Below are 18020 nucleotides of genomic sequence, written 5' to 3'. Positions count from 1 at the left end.
ACTAGCATTTTTGAGAAGTTAAATACAATAGATAAATAAAAGAGTACACCACATATAGTAAGCGTTAAGTTTTGTCTTGTGAAACCTATTTTAATTATATGTTGTTGAGGAGGAAAATTTCTTTTTCTCTCCTAGTTATTTGGCTGTGGCCCTGTGAATTGGTCTGACAAAAGACAGATTAACAAGAGAAAAAGCATGGAAGTTTATGCTCACACCTGGGAGCACTGAGGGATGAGTAACTCTAGGGTTAGTTAGAACTTTGGCTTATATAGCATCTTAGCAAAGGAACCGTAAATTTTCAGTGAAGTGACAAAACGAAGAAGAAGGACTTTGCGTTCCTAGGGCTACAAATTGTGGGAAGGCGAATGTATGGGAAGCTAATGGTAGATAAAGGCTAGTTGGTAGGGTTATGTAGGTTCCTCTGTTGCCATCTCCCGGCTGATAAGGGTCTAAAGTTGAGATTAATTGTTGTCCTTGCTGGTAAAGAAGGAAGGGGGATAGCTTTGTAAATTTATGTCCTGCTTTTGGGCAAATAAGAAGGCAAAGAGCTTTCCTCCTTTCTGCTTCTTCTCAATTGTTCTTAACTAAAAATAGTCCTTAAGGACCAAAGTAGTCCTTATGGACACTAGAGAGGCTTTTTTTTAAAAAAATAAATTTGTTTTATTTATTTATTGGCTGCGTTGGGTCTTGGTTGCTGCACACGGGCTTTCTCTATTTGCTGCGAGTGGGGGCTACTCTTCATTGTGGTGCGCATGCTCCTCATTGTAGTGGCTTCTCTTGTTGTGGAGCACGGGCCCTAGGCACGTGGGCTTCAATAGTTGCGGCACATGGGCTCAGTAGTTGTGGCTCACGGGCTCTAGAGCACAGGCTTAATAGTTGTGGTGCACGGGCTTAGTTGATCCGTGACATGTGGAATCTTCCCAGAGCAGGGCTCGAACCCGTGTCCCCTGCATTGGCAGGCAGATTCTTAACCACTGCGCCACCTAGGAAGTCCCGAGAGGCATATTTTAAAGGTGGCATATTTTGCCCACTACAATATCTGCATGTGTGTGCTGGGTCATGATGTAAAAATATATTTCTTGCTCTGGATTACAGGGAAAAAAATGGAAAGCCACTGACTCCAATAAATTACAAAAACAATATTAGTTGCATGTTTTATAGTTCTTGAAACAAGCAAAAATTTTATTTATTGATTTTGGGAAGCAATAAACTTATTTCAGTTTTTAATTACAAATTTTGGCCTTGTACTATCACGAGGTAATTTTACAATGCATTTTGAATTTATAAGACTTTCTTATAGAATAAGTGTCGGATTTGGCAACATTCTTGAATTGTAATTCTGTTTCATTAAAGATCATTGTTTACATGTGTAATAATATGTCAATATCAACGGAATCCAATAATGAGATTCCTCTATTTGAGATGTCAATTTGATGAAAGGCAAACAAAATGGGTATATTTCAGTATCATGTAATAACTACTTAACCAAACATTAATTTTGTTATTAACTAATCAGAAACTGCTTACATCACAGTGTTGTGGGGCTTTCCATCGTCTACTAAAAGCTAACATTTCAGAGCAGATTCAAGCTTCTTGGAGTTTTTGAGTTGAGTTTAGACATGCACCTAGTTGACAGATTTTAATTTCATACTAAGATATTTAAGATTAATTCTAGTATAATTTATTTCAGATTAAATTTAGTAGAAGCTTTTGTAGAAGATGCAGAATTAAGGCAGAGTTTACAAGAAGATTTACTTCGTCGATTTCCAGATCTCAACAGACTTGCCAAGAAGTTTCAGAGACAAGCAGCAAACTTACAAGATTGTTACCGACTCTATCAGGGTATAAATCAACTCCCTAATGTTATTCAGGCTCTGGAAAAATATGAAGGTAAAATGATTTTGTTTCTGTTTTCCTTCAGTCTCAATATACTTAGCAAGTGTTCTGTCCTTTTAAAGTTGGTTCTGGTGACTCATCTTTAAGTTTTCCTGATAACAGGTTTGTATTGCCCTCTGGCTACATTGCAGAAGCCAGAAGTCAGTGAGACAATTCAGAATTTTTGTTTTTTAGAAATGAATATTAGGATTATGAAGTTTATTAATAGGTCTTTTGCACTAAAAGTGGCAGTTGAACAGGGTTTGATTGCTAAAGACTCACAGGACCCAAAATGACAGTGCTTACAAATGTATGGTTTATTATAGGAGAAGGATATAGTCTAGCAGCCACACTAAAGTAAGATAATGCATCACAGCCAAAGGCTGTCACAGCAAGGAGGCCGGGGAGGTCAGGTGCAGGTTCCTATGAAAAGGTCCTTGGTGAGGTACACCTTCTCAGATCAGGGACCACTAATGTATTCAGAAACCCTGGAGCCAGGGAGCCTAAAACAGTCTTGCTGGCCTTTTTAGTATTTTGCTGGTTTTGTGGGTGTATTCCTGTTCTGTTCCTAGTTTCTACAGCAGAGCCCTCTTGGGGCCTCACTAGGACCAGGTGCAAATCATCAGTCACAATGCTGCTAAACTGAATGAACCACCTTGAATCTCCTGGGACTAGAGATTACAAAACAACACAATTAGTATGTTTCATGCCTTGCCCAGGAGTCATTGCCATGCAGGAACTTTAAGAACACACTGAAGGCTAATTCCAGGCCTTCTGGAATTAACCTTTCCAGTATACCTAGGAAAGTTAAGACAGAAGGTCTTGGTGGTAACAGTTGAAGTCAGAGAGAAGTTACCAGAATTAAAGTAAGCAAAGTCACATATTAGTTAATCAATATAGTATTGGTGGATAAAGGCAACCTACTCTTACAAGCATGGTTTTTAACTGTAAGTGAATGTAAGTTTCTACAATAAATATTTTAGTAAGTACAAAGTTATATGTCTAATACATAAAGCATTTTAAGTTCCAGAGTTAAAAATCAACATCTCTTAGAACTATTAAAAACAAACCTTTCAATATTATGAGACAGCTTTGTGAATTTTTTTGTAGGCAGACTTAAAAAAAAACTATGATGACTGGTACAAAGTAAGTATAGATTTAATTTAAATTTTATGGTAACCTTTCTTCTTATTTATCTAGCAGAGTGTAAAAGAATAGCTAACTGCTTATCTTTTCAGAGTATCACTGTATAAACAGTATTCCTTTTCTAGTTAAGGCTCCTCATTAGACTGATGAGACTTAAATGCCCTTGCATTTAGTTCCACCACAGTGGAATTAAAGAAAATGGGTCTTTAAACTTTTTTGCTTCACATTTCTTTAGTGTGGCTCAATTTCCCTCCTTTGTGCCTCCATTTCCTCATCCTATAAATGAATATCTTCTACTGCTACGATTTTCTGATTCTGCCTCCTCTGGCCTCATTCCAACAGGATCACCTGGAAGCACAAGGGGATTGACCAGTGTTAGGGATGTAATCAGGGTAGAATCATGGAGATACGCTCTCTAAACAATTTACTCTTACCACTTAACATCAGCTGTTTTAAACATTTCTCTCACATCTCTTCCTTCACAAGGTAAAGAAGCCATCCTTGTCCCTGTGTCCTCTTTTTGTACCTGTACTCAGTGAAGTTTCTGAAAGCCGACATTTCCATCTTCCATTCATTCCACTGGCTTCAGCCCTGACTACTGGCATTTGCTAAGTGACTGGCATTTGCTAACTGACTGACTTATTAAGTGAACATAGTCCCATCCTTATCTTATCAGGTTTCACTGGTGAGTGTGACAGTCTTTTTTTTCCCCCAGTTTCATTGAGATATAATTGACATATAACATTGTATAAGTTTAAATGTACAACACAGTGATCTGATATGTATATACTGTAAATGATCACCACAATAAGTTTAGTTAACACTGTCACCTCACATAGTTTTTTTTTTCTTGTGGAGAACTTTTAAGATCTAATCTCTTAGCAGCTTTCAAATATACAGTTTTGTTTTGTTTTTTTTAATTAGTCACCAGGACTTTAATGTGTCTAGTCACATTACATTGCCAGGACTTAAATCTTATAACTTGAAATTTATACCTGTTAACTATCTTCACCCATTTCCTCCACCCCCTGCCTCTGGAACCACCAGCCTGTTCTGTTTTTATGGGTTTGGTTTTATTAGATTTCACATGTAAGTGAGATCATAAAGTATTTGACTTTCCCTGTCTCACTCTTTTCACTTGGCATAATGCTCTCAAGGTCCATCCATGTTGTTGCAAATGGCGGGATTTCTTTCTTTACGGTTGAACAGTATTCCATTGTACATATGTATCACATTTTCTTTATCCATTGCTTCGTTGATGGACACTTAGGTTGTTTCCATGTCTTAGCTGTTGTAGATGATGCTGCGGTGAACGTAGGGGTGCAGATATTTCTTCAAGATAATGATTTTGTTTCCTTTAAATATATACCCAGAACTGGAATTGCTGGATCCTTCTATTTTTTGCTTTCCTCTTAAATGTAGTCCCCCCCACAACCCTCCGTTCTGTTTTTGGCACTCTTTTCACTCAATACCTGAAAGTTTAAAGTTGGGATTCTTGAATGAGTTCTTTTTTTTTTTTTTTTCCTTGAATGAGATCTTGAAAGCATCCTGAAATTTTATGCAAAATTTTGTGTGTATATATTTTTGGAAGGGGAAAGGATCTGTAACTTTCATTGGGTATTCAAAAGCATATATAAACCACCCTGCCCCTCCAAAAAATGAAAGAAATACTGCTCTGCACATGCTCTGGGGAATTTTTCTCATTCCCTGGGATAAGCATGAAGGTTAGGAATTGGCTCTCTTCATCAACCTCTCTGCAAGTGTGTGGCTTAGTGCACTTGAGAGTTTTCAACAAGGCAGTAATTCCCTACTTTTTCAGTGTTACACTTAAGTTGTATAGACCTATGAGAGATCATAACATTATGTAAATCAAATGCTTCACATTGTCAGTTTGGTAACTGATGTCCAGTTAAGGTATTTGAATTCACCCAGCCTAGAAAATATTAGAGGAGGAAGACTGTTCCAAGTTTTGTGGTGCTAAGAGCTATGTTTTTTTCTTTCAGTAACATGGAACATTGGAGAATCTAGGTATATCCTTGTCACTGGGAACCTAACTATACTCTGAGTTTTTTTTTTAATTGATGTGTAGTTGATTTACAGTGTTATATTAGTTTCAGGTGTACAACATAGTGATTCAATATTTTTATAGATTATACTCCATTTAAAGTTATAAAATGTTGGCTATATTCCCTATGCTGTACAATATATCCTTGTAATTTATTTATTTTACTCACAGCAGTTTGTACCTCTTAATCCCCCACCTCTAAAATGCCCATCCCCCCTTCTCTCTCCCCATTGGTAACCACTAGCCTGTTCTCTATATCTGTGAGTCTTTCTGTTTTGTTATATTCATGTTTGTTTTATTTTTTAGATTCCGCATATATGATAACATACAGTATCTGGTTTTCTCTGTCTGACTTACTTCATTAAGCATAATACCCTCCAGGCCCATCCATGTTGTTGCAAATGGCAAAATTTCATTCTTTTTCATGGCTGAGTAGTATTCCCTCTCCCTCTCTCTCTCACACACACACATACACACACACCTTTGTCCATTAATCCATTGATGGGCACTTAGGTTCCTTCTGTATCTTGGCAATTGTAAATAATGCTGCTAGGCATATTGGGGTGTGTGTATCTTTTTGAATTAGTGTTTTCATTTTCTTCAGATATATACCCAGGAATAGAATTGCTGGATCATACGGTAGTTCTATTTTTAGTTATTTTTTTTTCCATACTGTTTCTCACAGTGGCTACACCAATTTACATTCCCACCAATAGTATATGAGGGTTCCCTTTTTTCTACATCCTCGCCAACAATTTCTTATTTGTGGTCTTTTTAATGATAGCGATTCTGTCAGGTGTGAGGTGATGCCTCGTGGTTTTGATTTGCATTTCTCTGATGATTAGTGATGTTGAGCATCTTTCCATGTGCCTCTCTTGAGTTTAAAATGGCATTTTGCAGAGTTCAGCATACCTCCTTAGCCTACTGACTTCATGGAAAAACCCAAAACTGAGGCTAATTTATGAGGAAAAACCAAATGCACTGTCCTTAAAAGTAAAATCATAAAATCATTAAAAGTTTTAAAAAATACATTTGTATATTACTAGAAATTGAGTGTATTCTGCCATCTTGTGATGTTTTGGTTTTGATTAACTCTAGGTTTGATGTTATTTTAATGTTATTCCTGGAAAAAATGAAAATAAATTCAGAGACAGCAGAGGGCAGCAACAGTTTAGAAAGTAGATTTGCATTGAGTGATAAAAGCTCTACTCTAAACTGTCTTTCTCCTGTTTTTTTTTTTTAAAAAGAAAAGTATACTTGGCCCCCTTATTCCTCATGTCTTTTAAAATTGAAAAGTTGAGGCACACATTTTCAGCAACATGAATGGATCCAGAGATTATCATAATAAGTGAAGAAAGTCAGAAAGAGAAAGACAAATACCGTATAATATTTCTGTATGGAATCTAAAATACAACATAAATGAACCTATCTACGAAACAGAAACAGACTCATAGAAAACAGACTTGTTGCCAAGGGGGAAGGGGTCGGGGAGGGAAGGATTGGGAGTTTGGGGTTAGCAGATGGAAACTATTATATATAGAATGGATAAAAAACAACGTCCTACTGTATAGCAAAGGGAATTATATTCAATATCCCATGATAAACCATAATGCAAAAGAATATGGAAAAGAATATGTATGTATAATTGAATTGTTTTGCTGTACAGCAGAAATCAACACAACATTGTAAATTAACTATACTTCACATAAAAATTTTTTTTACAAGTTGAGGCACAACCTAAAACAATGATATTCTGCATTTGGAGCAAATATCTGATAGTGCTTAAAACAACTCTTAAGTATCCAGATTATTTTGTTGATGAATTTTATTGTAACAGCTATCATACTGAGGTATGTACCTCTTCCCTCTGCCCACATCCAAGTAATCATCCTTTTCTGTTTTAATATGTTTAAAAACCTTACATGTGCTGTCTTCCCTCCCCTGGTCTTTGCATCCTCCTCAGTGAACCCATAGTAATCTTTCTTAGCATGTCTGATCACGTCATTTCTTCCCTTTCAATTCTGAACACATTAATTTGCTTCCCATAACCTACCAGAAGCTCCATTCCTGTGCCTGGCCTGGCTGCTACTTCTCAGTCAGCCTCCTTTATACTCCCTCACCTACCCCTCTCACTATACTGTTTCTCCAGACTGTTCTGCTTTTTTATGCTTTTCTCCATGTTTTCCCTTTGTCTTAAATGCCCTTTACACCTTATCTACATGATGGAACCCTACTAATATTGACGATTGAGCTCAAATATCACCCTTTCTGTGAAGCTTTCTCTGCCCTCATCATGCAGTTTAATGGTTTCCATATCTCCTTCTGCTTATCTCCATTGCTTTTTAACCCTAAATAATATAGGTAAGTTAGTCTAATAATAATCCCCCCTTTTAACCTGATTGCTCAGCTTCCTTCTAAATAGAAGAAAAGAACATGAAAGCAATTTATTTGGCATTTCTGAAAAGGAATCTGCTTTACTAATGTAGCACTTTTTTTTTTTAATGTAGCACTTTTTAAACTTTAGCCTATAAAGCTACAATTTAACATCTGGTTGGATTTTGTATTTTGGAGATACTTTCTTTAAATTTTGTCTTTATCAGTTTATAAAAGGAAGGTAAACTCTTTGTCATAATTATTCTACCATCCAGAGGTAATCATTATCAGTATTTTGGTATATGTTGTTTTATTCTTTAAACAAAATTATACAAGGTCAGTTCTGTTTAACACTTTCTTTGACAACGAAGACTTGTGCTCATGTAGTTCATGTGTTAGGAAATAATTAGCGCACAATGTGAATTTTGTGTTGCTTATGCACATTTTGCCCATGGGAAACACTGGGTGAATGTAGAAAATTGCACCCAGCTGAACTGAGCTGTACAGGAATACACAAATGTACACAGACACACACACACACACACACCCCTCCTCAAACGTCTGTGGTGATCTCAGTTCACCGTGTATTTATGAGCCACACTCATTCACATCTGGTGTTTGCACTCTACTTCAGACGACTCTCACTATTTCACAGTAACTCACAAGCTTCAGCCTTTTGGAAGTCCACCTCCACAAGCAAACTTCATGTCTTTTGTGAGGTAAAATGCATTATTTATTGTAGTAGTTTTGTATTTCCTATCTATTTACTTTAACATGTGTAAAACTGTACAACTGTTTTGTTACATTCCTATCCTTTAAAACATTTTTTTTTTGAGGTACACCAAAGTGAATCAGCTGAACTTATACATATATCCCCATATCCCCTCCCTCCCACAACTCCCGCCCACCCTCCCTGTCCTGGCTCTCTAAGGCATCACCCATCATCAAGTTGATCTCCCTTTGTTATACAGCAACTTCCCCTAGCTATCTATTTTACAGTTGGTAGTATATATATGTCTATGCTACTCTCTCACTTTGTCAGTTTTGTATTTCCTATCCGTTTACTTTAACGTGTAAAACTGTACAGCTGTTTTATTACATTCCTATCCTTTAAAACATTTTTTAAAAATTTTATTTATTTCTTTATGGAAGTATAATTGACTTACCCAGTTAGTGTCATGGAAAATCCTTTGGTGTGGGGGAAAACCTCCACGCACTTGGTGACCAGAGGTGAAGTGTTCTGTGTGAGTAGTAAAGGAGACACTCAGGAGAAAGACTCACAGAAAGATGGGATAACAGGTGGAAAACTGAGTTCCTTTACAGTCCTAACCTCTTAAGATTATTTTTCGTTCCTCTCACACATCAATTGTTATAGCAATTTTCTCATCTTATCTTTTGGGTAGAGTATAGTTTAAATGTCTTCTTTCCTGTCCTCCCATTACTTAGATCATTACCTTCACTATCTTTAATCTTATCTTCAATGATGAAAGCTTTCACATTACAGTTATATTCCTGAGCCAATTCATATTATCTCCGCATTTCTGTTCTTCCATTCAAATGACCTTGCACCCAGATCCCACTAAACATTTCCAACAAGATATACTAACTAATCACCAAAATACACTAATTAATCACCATAATAAAAAGCAAGTGGTGTTGGTGAGGATGCAGAGAAATTTTCTTGTAGATCTTGTGACTAGACCTGTAAATCAGTAAAGCTTCCTGGAAAAGTAACTTGTCAATGTACAATTATTTGCCATTAAAATGCAGACAAAAGGGCAAAAGTCTGGAATGATAAAAAAAATTAACAGAGGTTTCTCTTCTAGAGTTAGACTGGGAGTTGACATTTTTACATTACTACTTTTATTATTCAAAGAAAAAAATGCATAACCTGGCTCAGAAATAGTTTTAGGACTTTACTAACAGAAAAACACAAAATCAGAACAAACCTGAGAGGTACACAAACCTTTAAAGTGTATGCGTAATAATTTCCTGGAACTTTAAAATAACAATAGATGTTAGCTAAATATAATTTATACATTATAAAGATTTTAAAATAATAATTTTTAATGTTTAAAATATGGTAACGTCAAGTAATAGAGGTTAAATTATGGCAGCTGACAATTAGTACTATTTTTACTATTGCAAAGTCAGTACTGTTGTTTATTAAACATACAATTAGTACATTTTTATCCCACCAATATATTCTATTACACTTTTGCATACAGTCAGTTCTGTTATAATGCAAAATATGCATCCCTACACAAAACTGCAATAAAAACTCGTTTACGAGATAAAAGAGGTCTAGGCATAACACTCAGAAACTTCATCAATTACACTTCTGGTCATAAAATGTGTGGAGGTTTCCCCCCACACCAAGCAATTTTCTGTAACATTAACTGGGTGTTCTATAATTTAACTCAGTTCTGACACTATCTCCTTGGCAATAGCATCAGATCCCACAGGTTAAGGGCTCAATCCCACAAGACTGGTGTCCCCCAATGTCTCCACCCAGTCTCAAGCCAAGATATCACCTGTACTTCTGACCAACTGGTTACAGATGAGGTCCCACTGACCCCCTCCTTGGGTTTAATGTGCTAAAGCAGCTCACAGAACTTAGGGAAACACTTACACTTACCAGTTTATTGATAAAGGATGCAGATGAACAGCCAGATGAAGAGATAGGGCAAGTCTGGGAGGGTCCTGAGCATAGGAGCTTCTGTCCTGTAGAGTTGAGGTGCGTCACCCTCCTGGTGGATGTGTTTGCCCACCTGAAAGCTCTCCAAACCGAATAATGCCCCCCCCAACCCCACCCCCAGCTGCCACTACTGGGGTTTTAGGAGGCTTCCTCATGTAGGCATAATCAATTATTAACTTCATTTCCAGCCCCTTTCCCCTCTAGATGACAGGGGTGGGAGCAGGGGTAGAGCTAAAAATTCCAAGCTCCTAATCATGGCTTGGTCTTTCTGGTGACCAGCCTGCATTCAAGAGCCCACCTTGGGTCACCTTATTAGAACAAGAGATGCTCCTAGTGCTCTTATCACTTAGGAAATCACAAGGGTTTTAGGAACTCTGTATCAGGAACCAGGGGCAGAGACCTGTATGGATTTTCTGTTATCTCACAGAGACTAGCATGATGTAAAGTGATACTCGTAACTAATCAGTGGAATCAGAAGAGAAAGTCAGCAGAGGAAAGAAAATTAGTTTTGTCAAAATGATAATAGTAATAAAGGAAAACAAGGTATATTGTTGGAAAAAGACATTGTTACCTGCAAGTGAAGGAACGGAGACAGGTGGCTGTGCTCAACAAAGGGATGACATGACCAGAGAATCTGAAAAGGGAGAGAGGGCAAGGGTCATGAGAGAGGATAAGAGGCCAGAACCGCAGGGTAGCAGAGGCATAACGGAGACGCCCTTGTGCTGAGGGTGGTCATTCAGAGCGATTGAATTATTTTGATATTTTACCATGATTCACTGCACTTCAGCTGTTGGCTTCTTTGCTAATTTGGTAATTTGGCTCCAGCCTCGTATTTATGTGAATACTGTAAACTTTCATTAGCATCTTGCCAGCCTTTTTTTACACTTACATGAATTTTTAAATCTATTTCATAAATATATTCGAAGGGTCAGATAAAGTTTAATTGTACTTAAAACTTCTAGATTGGAGTTAATACAAGCAAATTATGTTAAATTAGTCAAGGGAACGTGGGCACAGAATAAATTTTTAAATCTTTGTTAATTGAAACTCATGTCTTTTTATTACCATTTACCAAAATACTAGAACAAGGATGTTAATACTAACTTTATAATTAATTTAGACTTTAGGTTGCTTTTCCTGCTTGTAGGCTATTTGGAAAGTCTGATTCAGCAGATCTGTCCTGGTAAGGCCTTAGACGCGAGGTAGTGTCAGGAGGACACAGGTAGGGAGGCATCTCATATCTGTTATCCAGAACTATCTTATAGTTCATTTTGATTTTAGTGTGACTTGCTCATTTAACTTGATTAGAAAAATCTTAGTGTCTTCTTCTTAATTATTTTGTCAGGCATTTCCAGTTACTCCTCAGATAAATAAAATGTAAATGATTTGAGAGAGAAGATGTTTACCAGTAAGTATCAGTAATTTAGGTGTAATTACAGCCAGTTTACCCAGCAGCCTCCACTTTGCCAGACACAGATCTGGGAAAGGCTTCTTGTGGTGGGAAGTGGGGGCCTGTGGTGTGGTTGGTGTCTGCCTGTGGTGAATAAGACCAGGCATTGCAAGCTCAGGTGCCTAAAGGGGCCCAGCAGGTTACAGATAAATGAGGCAGAATGGTGGGCTGATATTCTGATGAGCTAGGGAAGTCGCAGTCAGACTAAAGTGGACTACAGCTGGTCAGACCACCTGATTACCACTGAATGGGAATTCTGACTGAGGATTTCCCATATGGGCCCATGTTTCAAAGCCTACTCTGAATTTCTGTCTAAACTCTTCTTTTGGTGTTCTCTCTCAGTAAATGGCCCCATGATCTACCCATTGGCCTAAGCCTTGGGAATCAGCCTTGACTGTTGCCTCTCCCTCATTGCACTTACTCCTATTCAGTCCTGTTGGTATTGCATCCTCTATATTCTTCACCTCGGACACCTTTCCATCCCACTGCCAGTACCCGAGTGCAGGCTATAAGTGTTCCTTACTTGAACTGCTGTCAGCCTCCTAATGCTTTTACTATCCCTTATCTTGGCTCTTTCTAATCCATTCTTTTTGCTTCAGCCAACTCTTTCTTAATATATAAATATATTTATAAATAAAATAAATGTGTCATTAACCCTTCAGGAGTTTTCCACTGTCTTTAGGCTTAAAGTGTGAAGTGGTTTGAAAGGCGCCTCATAAACTGTTGCCTCTGCCTCTCTCTCTGTCTCTCCTTTCCCTCCTAGTGCTCGTTGCCAGTGTTGCTCAGGCTTTTTTGAACACATCTCACAGTAAGATATACATTTTCATTTGACTCAGTGCATACCCATGGGTGTGTCTATGCACTGTTAAAAAACAAAATTCAGCCGAGTGAATTTTAAAGATTTTACTGGCTTTATTCAGCACTTCGTGAATCAGGCAGAATCCCATCCAGGAGATAGAAAGGAACCCTCTAGAGCTGTATGTACAAAATGAAAGACTTTCATAGGCAGAAGGGAGCAGAAATTAAGGAAGTTATAAAAAGAGGGTTGGTTGTTTTAAGGTTACTTTCCTTTAGGGGATTGTAGGGGTCTGTCGGGCGTATTACCTAACTGGTGCTGATCAGGTGATTCCTGATTGGCTGGTTTAAGATTCTGTTTCTGGGAGAGCTGAAACTGTAATTAAGGTAAGCCTCGATTTAGTGACTTGGGGCTTAGCATAAGCGACTCCATTTGGGGCCTGTTGTCTTGTTTTTAACAACATGTAGACACTGTATATATAAACACTGAAATGATTATATAATAAAATGTATAAACTGAAATAATATGTAAAACTGAAACAATAATACAGTGTACTTTGACATTTCCAATTTTTTTAATTGAAGTATGCCAAGATTTATTAAATTAATTTTATGGTGGAGAAAGGTCTGCAATTTGAAAAAACAAATTGCATTTGTTTTTGCATCCGTTCAACTGAACTTCAACATCCTCCGGATTGCACACTGCATGCTCATTGGCCTTTGTATATGCTGTTCCTTTAGATTCAGACATTTATCCCCTCCTGTCTCACCTGGCTTTGTTCTCTTCATCTTTAGATTTTCACCTTCAGAGTCATTTCTTTGGGTAGGCCTACCTTGTTCCTACATTTGGGTACCCTCCTGTCCTGGTTATGTGTTTCCAAAGCACCCTGTATTTCCCTGTCTTTATACTTGCCATCCTTCTTTGTAGTTAGTTTAAATGACTGTGTCATCTCTTCCCTACCCCTAAGAGTGTAGTTTGTGCCCGAGGAACGAGTATTCCAGCCCAACTTCTGACATGTAATAGGCCTTCTGAAACTTCTTTTGGGAGAATGAGAAAATACTCTGTAATGTAGGAGAGAGAGTGTGCCAGAGAGGAAACTGAAAATTAAGTAGTGTAAGAATGGGAAAATTCTTAATGATGCATGGTTGTGCCAGGAGTTCAAGATGCTTTGTCTTACCATTGTTATTTATTTATTTATTTATTTTTAAAAATTTATTTTTGGCTGTGTTGGTTTTTCGTTGCCGTGCAACAGGCCTTCTCTAGTTTTGGCAAGTGGGGACTACTCTTCGTTGCAGTGTGTGGGCTTCTCAGTGCAGGGGCTTGTTGCGGAGCACAGTCGCTAGGCATGTGGGCTTCAGTAGTTGCGGCTCGTGGGCTCAGTAATTGTGGCTCACGGGCTTAATTGCTCTGCAGCATGTGGGATCTTCCTGGACCAGGGATCGGACCCATGTCTCCTGTATTGGCAGGTGGATTCTTATCCACTGTGCCACCAGGGAAGTCTTTACCATTGTTTTTTTGTTTTTTTTTTTTAAACCATTGTTATTTGAGATCCTGGAAGTTTACAGTGTTCTTATTTTACTTTAGTGTCTATACTAATAAAGATATGTTAGCAAAAATTGATTAATTGCTTACATCATAGCAAAGGACTAGTATCCAGAGGTTGTTAGGGAAGATAAGGGAGAAGCAGAAACAGCAAGAAGGTTTAGCAAACACTTGGAGTACTCACAGTGTTCCTGATGCTGCTAGCTGCTTAGGCTGTGATAGGACCCCAAAACAGTCTTGTCTCTGCCCTTATAGCATGTGAGGGAGACAGACATTGGACAAATAATCACACAAAAATATAATTTTGATAGATGTCATAAAAGGAAAATTCTAAAGTATATCAAGAAAGTGCAACATTTTATTTTGGGGTAATACACATGCCAAAGTAGTTTTCAGTGATGTTTTTGCCACTTGAAAATAGCCACGGCAGCTTGCGGGATCCTAGTTCCCTGACCAGGGATTAAACCCAGGCCCCAGCGGTGAAAGCGCTAAATCCTAACCACTGGACCGCCAGGGAATTCCCCTGAAAATTAACCTTTCTAAATTCACTGAGGATAGTCTCCTTAGTATTTCTCTCAATCTGTGAATAAGTGGCATGAACACAGGCAAGATGGAGAAAATAAGTCCGAGAACTGGTGTTAATACACCAGTTAAGGTTTAGATTTAGAAGCTGGCCTGGACATCATCCAGGAGTATATCTTAATGAACCACTTAGTTTTGGTAGACTTATGTGCTTTTAGTTTATCCTGAAATTTGTTATAATTTTTATCATAGTAAATGATGATGAAATGTTTGATAATGGTTAAATTATGCTTTGGATTGTTATAGAAATGTAAGTACTTATGCTTATTGACCTAAACACTGCAGCAGTTTCTGAGGCACACAGCAGCATTCCTTTAAATTTTTCCTGTGGTAACTAGTGGAAAATGGAGTTTATCAAAACCCAGTGGTGCCCATCAGTCGATGAATAAGTAAGTAAAATGTGGCATATCCATGAAATGGAATATTTGTTCCTCAGTCAAAAGGAGTGAGTACTGATGTGTGATACAATATGAATGAACCTTGAAAACATGTGAAGTGAAAAAAGGCAGTCACAATATAATATCCATTTATATGAAAAGACCAGAATAGGCAAATCTATAGATTCAGAAGGTGGATTAGTGGTTGCGTAGGCTTGGAGGAGTGACAGGAGGCTGGAGGGAAATTGTAAGTTACTACTAATGGGTACAGGGTTCCTTGTTACTTTTGAGGGCAATGACAGAGTTTGAAAATTGTGGCAATTGTGGTACAAATCTATGAATATACTAAAAACCATACAATTTAAGATGGAGAATTGTTTGGTATATGAATTATATTTCAGTAGAGCTGTTATTTTTAATTAAAACCATAACCTGTTGGGGAAAAAACAAAACCCAGTTGGAAATTGGCAACTGGGGCTCAGTACAAATTGCAAGTAGGGGAAGGAATTCAAGATGCTAGAAGGCTTGCAGAATTATGGAGCAGGTGAGCAGAGAAGGGACCTTAACTCTGAGAAGAGCTGCAGCAAGGTGGGTCTGTGTGTGTGAGGGGCTGGAGGACATATTCTTCAGTTTATAGTGGTATTTCTATGATAATACTACTTGTGTTTTCTTGGAAAACCTTACCTTCTTTAAAGTCATGTGCTAGAAAACAGAACTTATAGAAAAAACTAGAAATAAGGTAGACCCCTAAATATATGGAAATTTTAATAGAAATCAATAGCCTGCATAAATCTCCATTGCATTTGTACTCAGTACCAGCATCGAGTGGCTTTGCAGCTTGAAAGTCTGGGGCTCGTTTCCTCCTTTGAGACGCCCTTTGAGGGCATTTGCTTCAAATAAATGTCAGTTTCAACAAAGTTAAAAATCTGAAGCAGGGTGTGCAGAATTCAGTTAAAAAAATTTTTTTTTAAACACTGGCAAATGTTTTTGTACTCTTCATCTATGCTCAGCCTTTCCACATATCCTAACATAGTGGAAGGTATAATGGTCATTAAGCCAGCTACTCTGAGGTCTTTGTATGTTGCTAAGCTTACTCTCAATTGTGTGAAAGCTTGCCCTTGATCTCTTCAAAACATTAATGGACTGGGGGGAAATCATTCGTGAACCAGTGCCACCACCATGTTTTGCTGCCTTCATTCCCCCCTTTACCAGTAGCATATGAGCTAATTCAGAATAAAGAACCAGGCATTGTAGCACAACAGACATTACGTGGGCAAAGTGTTGTTTATAGACTGTCTAAATAATGTTTCACACATATGTACTATTTTCTAAATATGTCTAGATGCTGTTGTGATTAATAATAAAATATGAATTCTCATAATAGTTTTGCTGACTGCCATCGTAGCGTTTTTGTTATTTTCTCAATCAAGAGCTACCGATACATCTGGAAAAGGTTCGGAGCTATTGCTTTGGAGTGAAATGCAGTATGTTGGGGATCACATGCAGTGTCTTCTAGGGGAATTTATTGGAGATCAGAAAAATATCCTTGTGTTATAACCAATAATAATACGTGGTAACTATTGCTGAGCTTCCATTGTGTCAAGTACTATATATGCTAAGTATTGTGCAGTTGTTTTATTTATTCATCTTCTGAGTAGCTGTTATTATTACTCCCACTGTAATAAACAAGCAAAAGGTGGCTCCAGATCACAGAGCCAGTAGATACCAGAGCAGGGATTGGCTTCCAGGTCTTTCTACTCATGCCTTTCACACTATAGACTTAGTTGCTTCACTTACGCCTCCTCACACAATTCCTCAGCATGTGCTCTTAAACGGCATCAAGCAAAGTTCCATTTACTTGTGGCTTGATTAAACCTCTGTTAATTGGAACGCTGTATTAATAATGGAAATTAGGGATTTATAAGGTAAGTTAGAGGTATTTTAATGACTTCGACTTGGCGTTATTAAATCTAAAAAGAAACGCAGCTCATTTGGTTGTAATTAATGTCATATTTCTGCAGCTATAGTACCTCTTATGAAGGCGATTACAGACGTGTGGGGGAGGCAGTGTTATTAGGAGGGAGCTGTGAGTGCCAGATCATCCCCCTTACTATACAAGTACTGAACACATTTGAATTAAGATGCCTGAGTAAGTAGTAACTTGAGAGATCTGCTGCACAGCTTGTGCTTTTGGGATCAAATGCTGCTCGTTATAGCAAATTTTCATGATTTGTAGTTTTGTATTTTTAAAAATAGGACCTATTTATTTATTTACTTTTTGCTTTCTTTTAGGAAAACATCAGGCATTGCTGTTGGCAGTTTTTGTGACTCCTCTTATTGATCTTCGCTCTGATTTCTCCAAGTTTCAGGAAATGATAGAAACAACTTTAGATATGGATCAGGTATGCAGTATACTGTTTAAAACAAGCAGCAGAATAGTTTTGAAAAGTAAAGACACATCAGAAAACTTTCCAGATTTCTCTTTTTAGTATTTAATTTTGTAAGGCACTTTTACAGGGCACCTTTGAGACAGTGGATGTAAGATGAAGTGATGGGAAAAGATTTTTAAACTTGTTTTTAATAACAGTTGTTTTAGTGGGTGAAAATTAAGAAAGATTAACAGTAAGTGAATATTGGGCATAAGTGGCCTGGTTAAAAGAAATTTCATAAATAAAAGACTTCACACATGCAAGTATAAATATAGCTGATTCACTTTGGTGTACCTCAAAAACTGGTGCAAGAGAGTAAAGGAAATATATTCCAATAAAGAGCTAAAAAACAAACAAAAAAAAACGAAACATATGCAAGCTGAGTTTTGTTTTAATTCCGAGAAAGAAGGAAAATTATACTCACTGGAAAAGGAAAGGGTATAGAGGTAAATATGGAACATAAGAGAAATCAGCTTCTCTTGTTTTATTTTCCATGTAGGGAGGGTCTTTGGGGAGGAGGTTAGAGTATGGGTGTATCTTGTGAGTAGTTGTTGTATACTAAAAACTTAACCATGACTCTAAATACTAATACTTTGAAATTTTTCTACACTAAATTTCTTGTTAAACATGAGCATACCGGGAATATGTGCTTACATTATTCTTTTTATAATTTTTTTTTTATGTATT

General features: G+C 37.4%; 1 protein-coding gene across 1 annotated transcript in view; it reads left to right on the top strand.

Moving 5' to 3' along the window:
* MSH2 (mutS homolog 2) overlaps positions 1-18020 on the top strand; it is a 67276-nt gene that overhangs the window by 20264 nt on the left and 28992 nt on the right. The window contains exons 7-8 of the mRNA XM_057742806.1: positions 1691-1890; positions 17197-17306. Of these exons, the coding sequence (XP_057598789.1) occupies positions 1691-1890; positions 17197-17306 (310 nt within the window). The remainder of the gene's footprint in view (positions 1-1690; positions 1891-17196; positions 17307-18020) is intronic.

This window comes from Hippopotamus amphibius, chromosome 7 (genome assembly GCF_030028045.1).
Source record: "Hippopotamus amphibius kiboko isolate mHipAmp2 chromosome 7, mHipAmp2.hap2, whole genome shotgun sequence".
NCBI classification, from domain to species: Eukaryota; Metazoa; Chordata; class Mammalia; order Artiodactyla; family Hippopotamidae; genus Hippopotamus; species Hippopotamus amphibius.
This window is presented reverse-complemented; position numbering and strand designations above follow the sequence as displayed.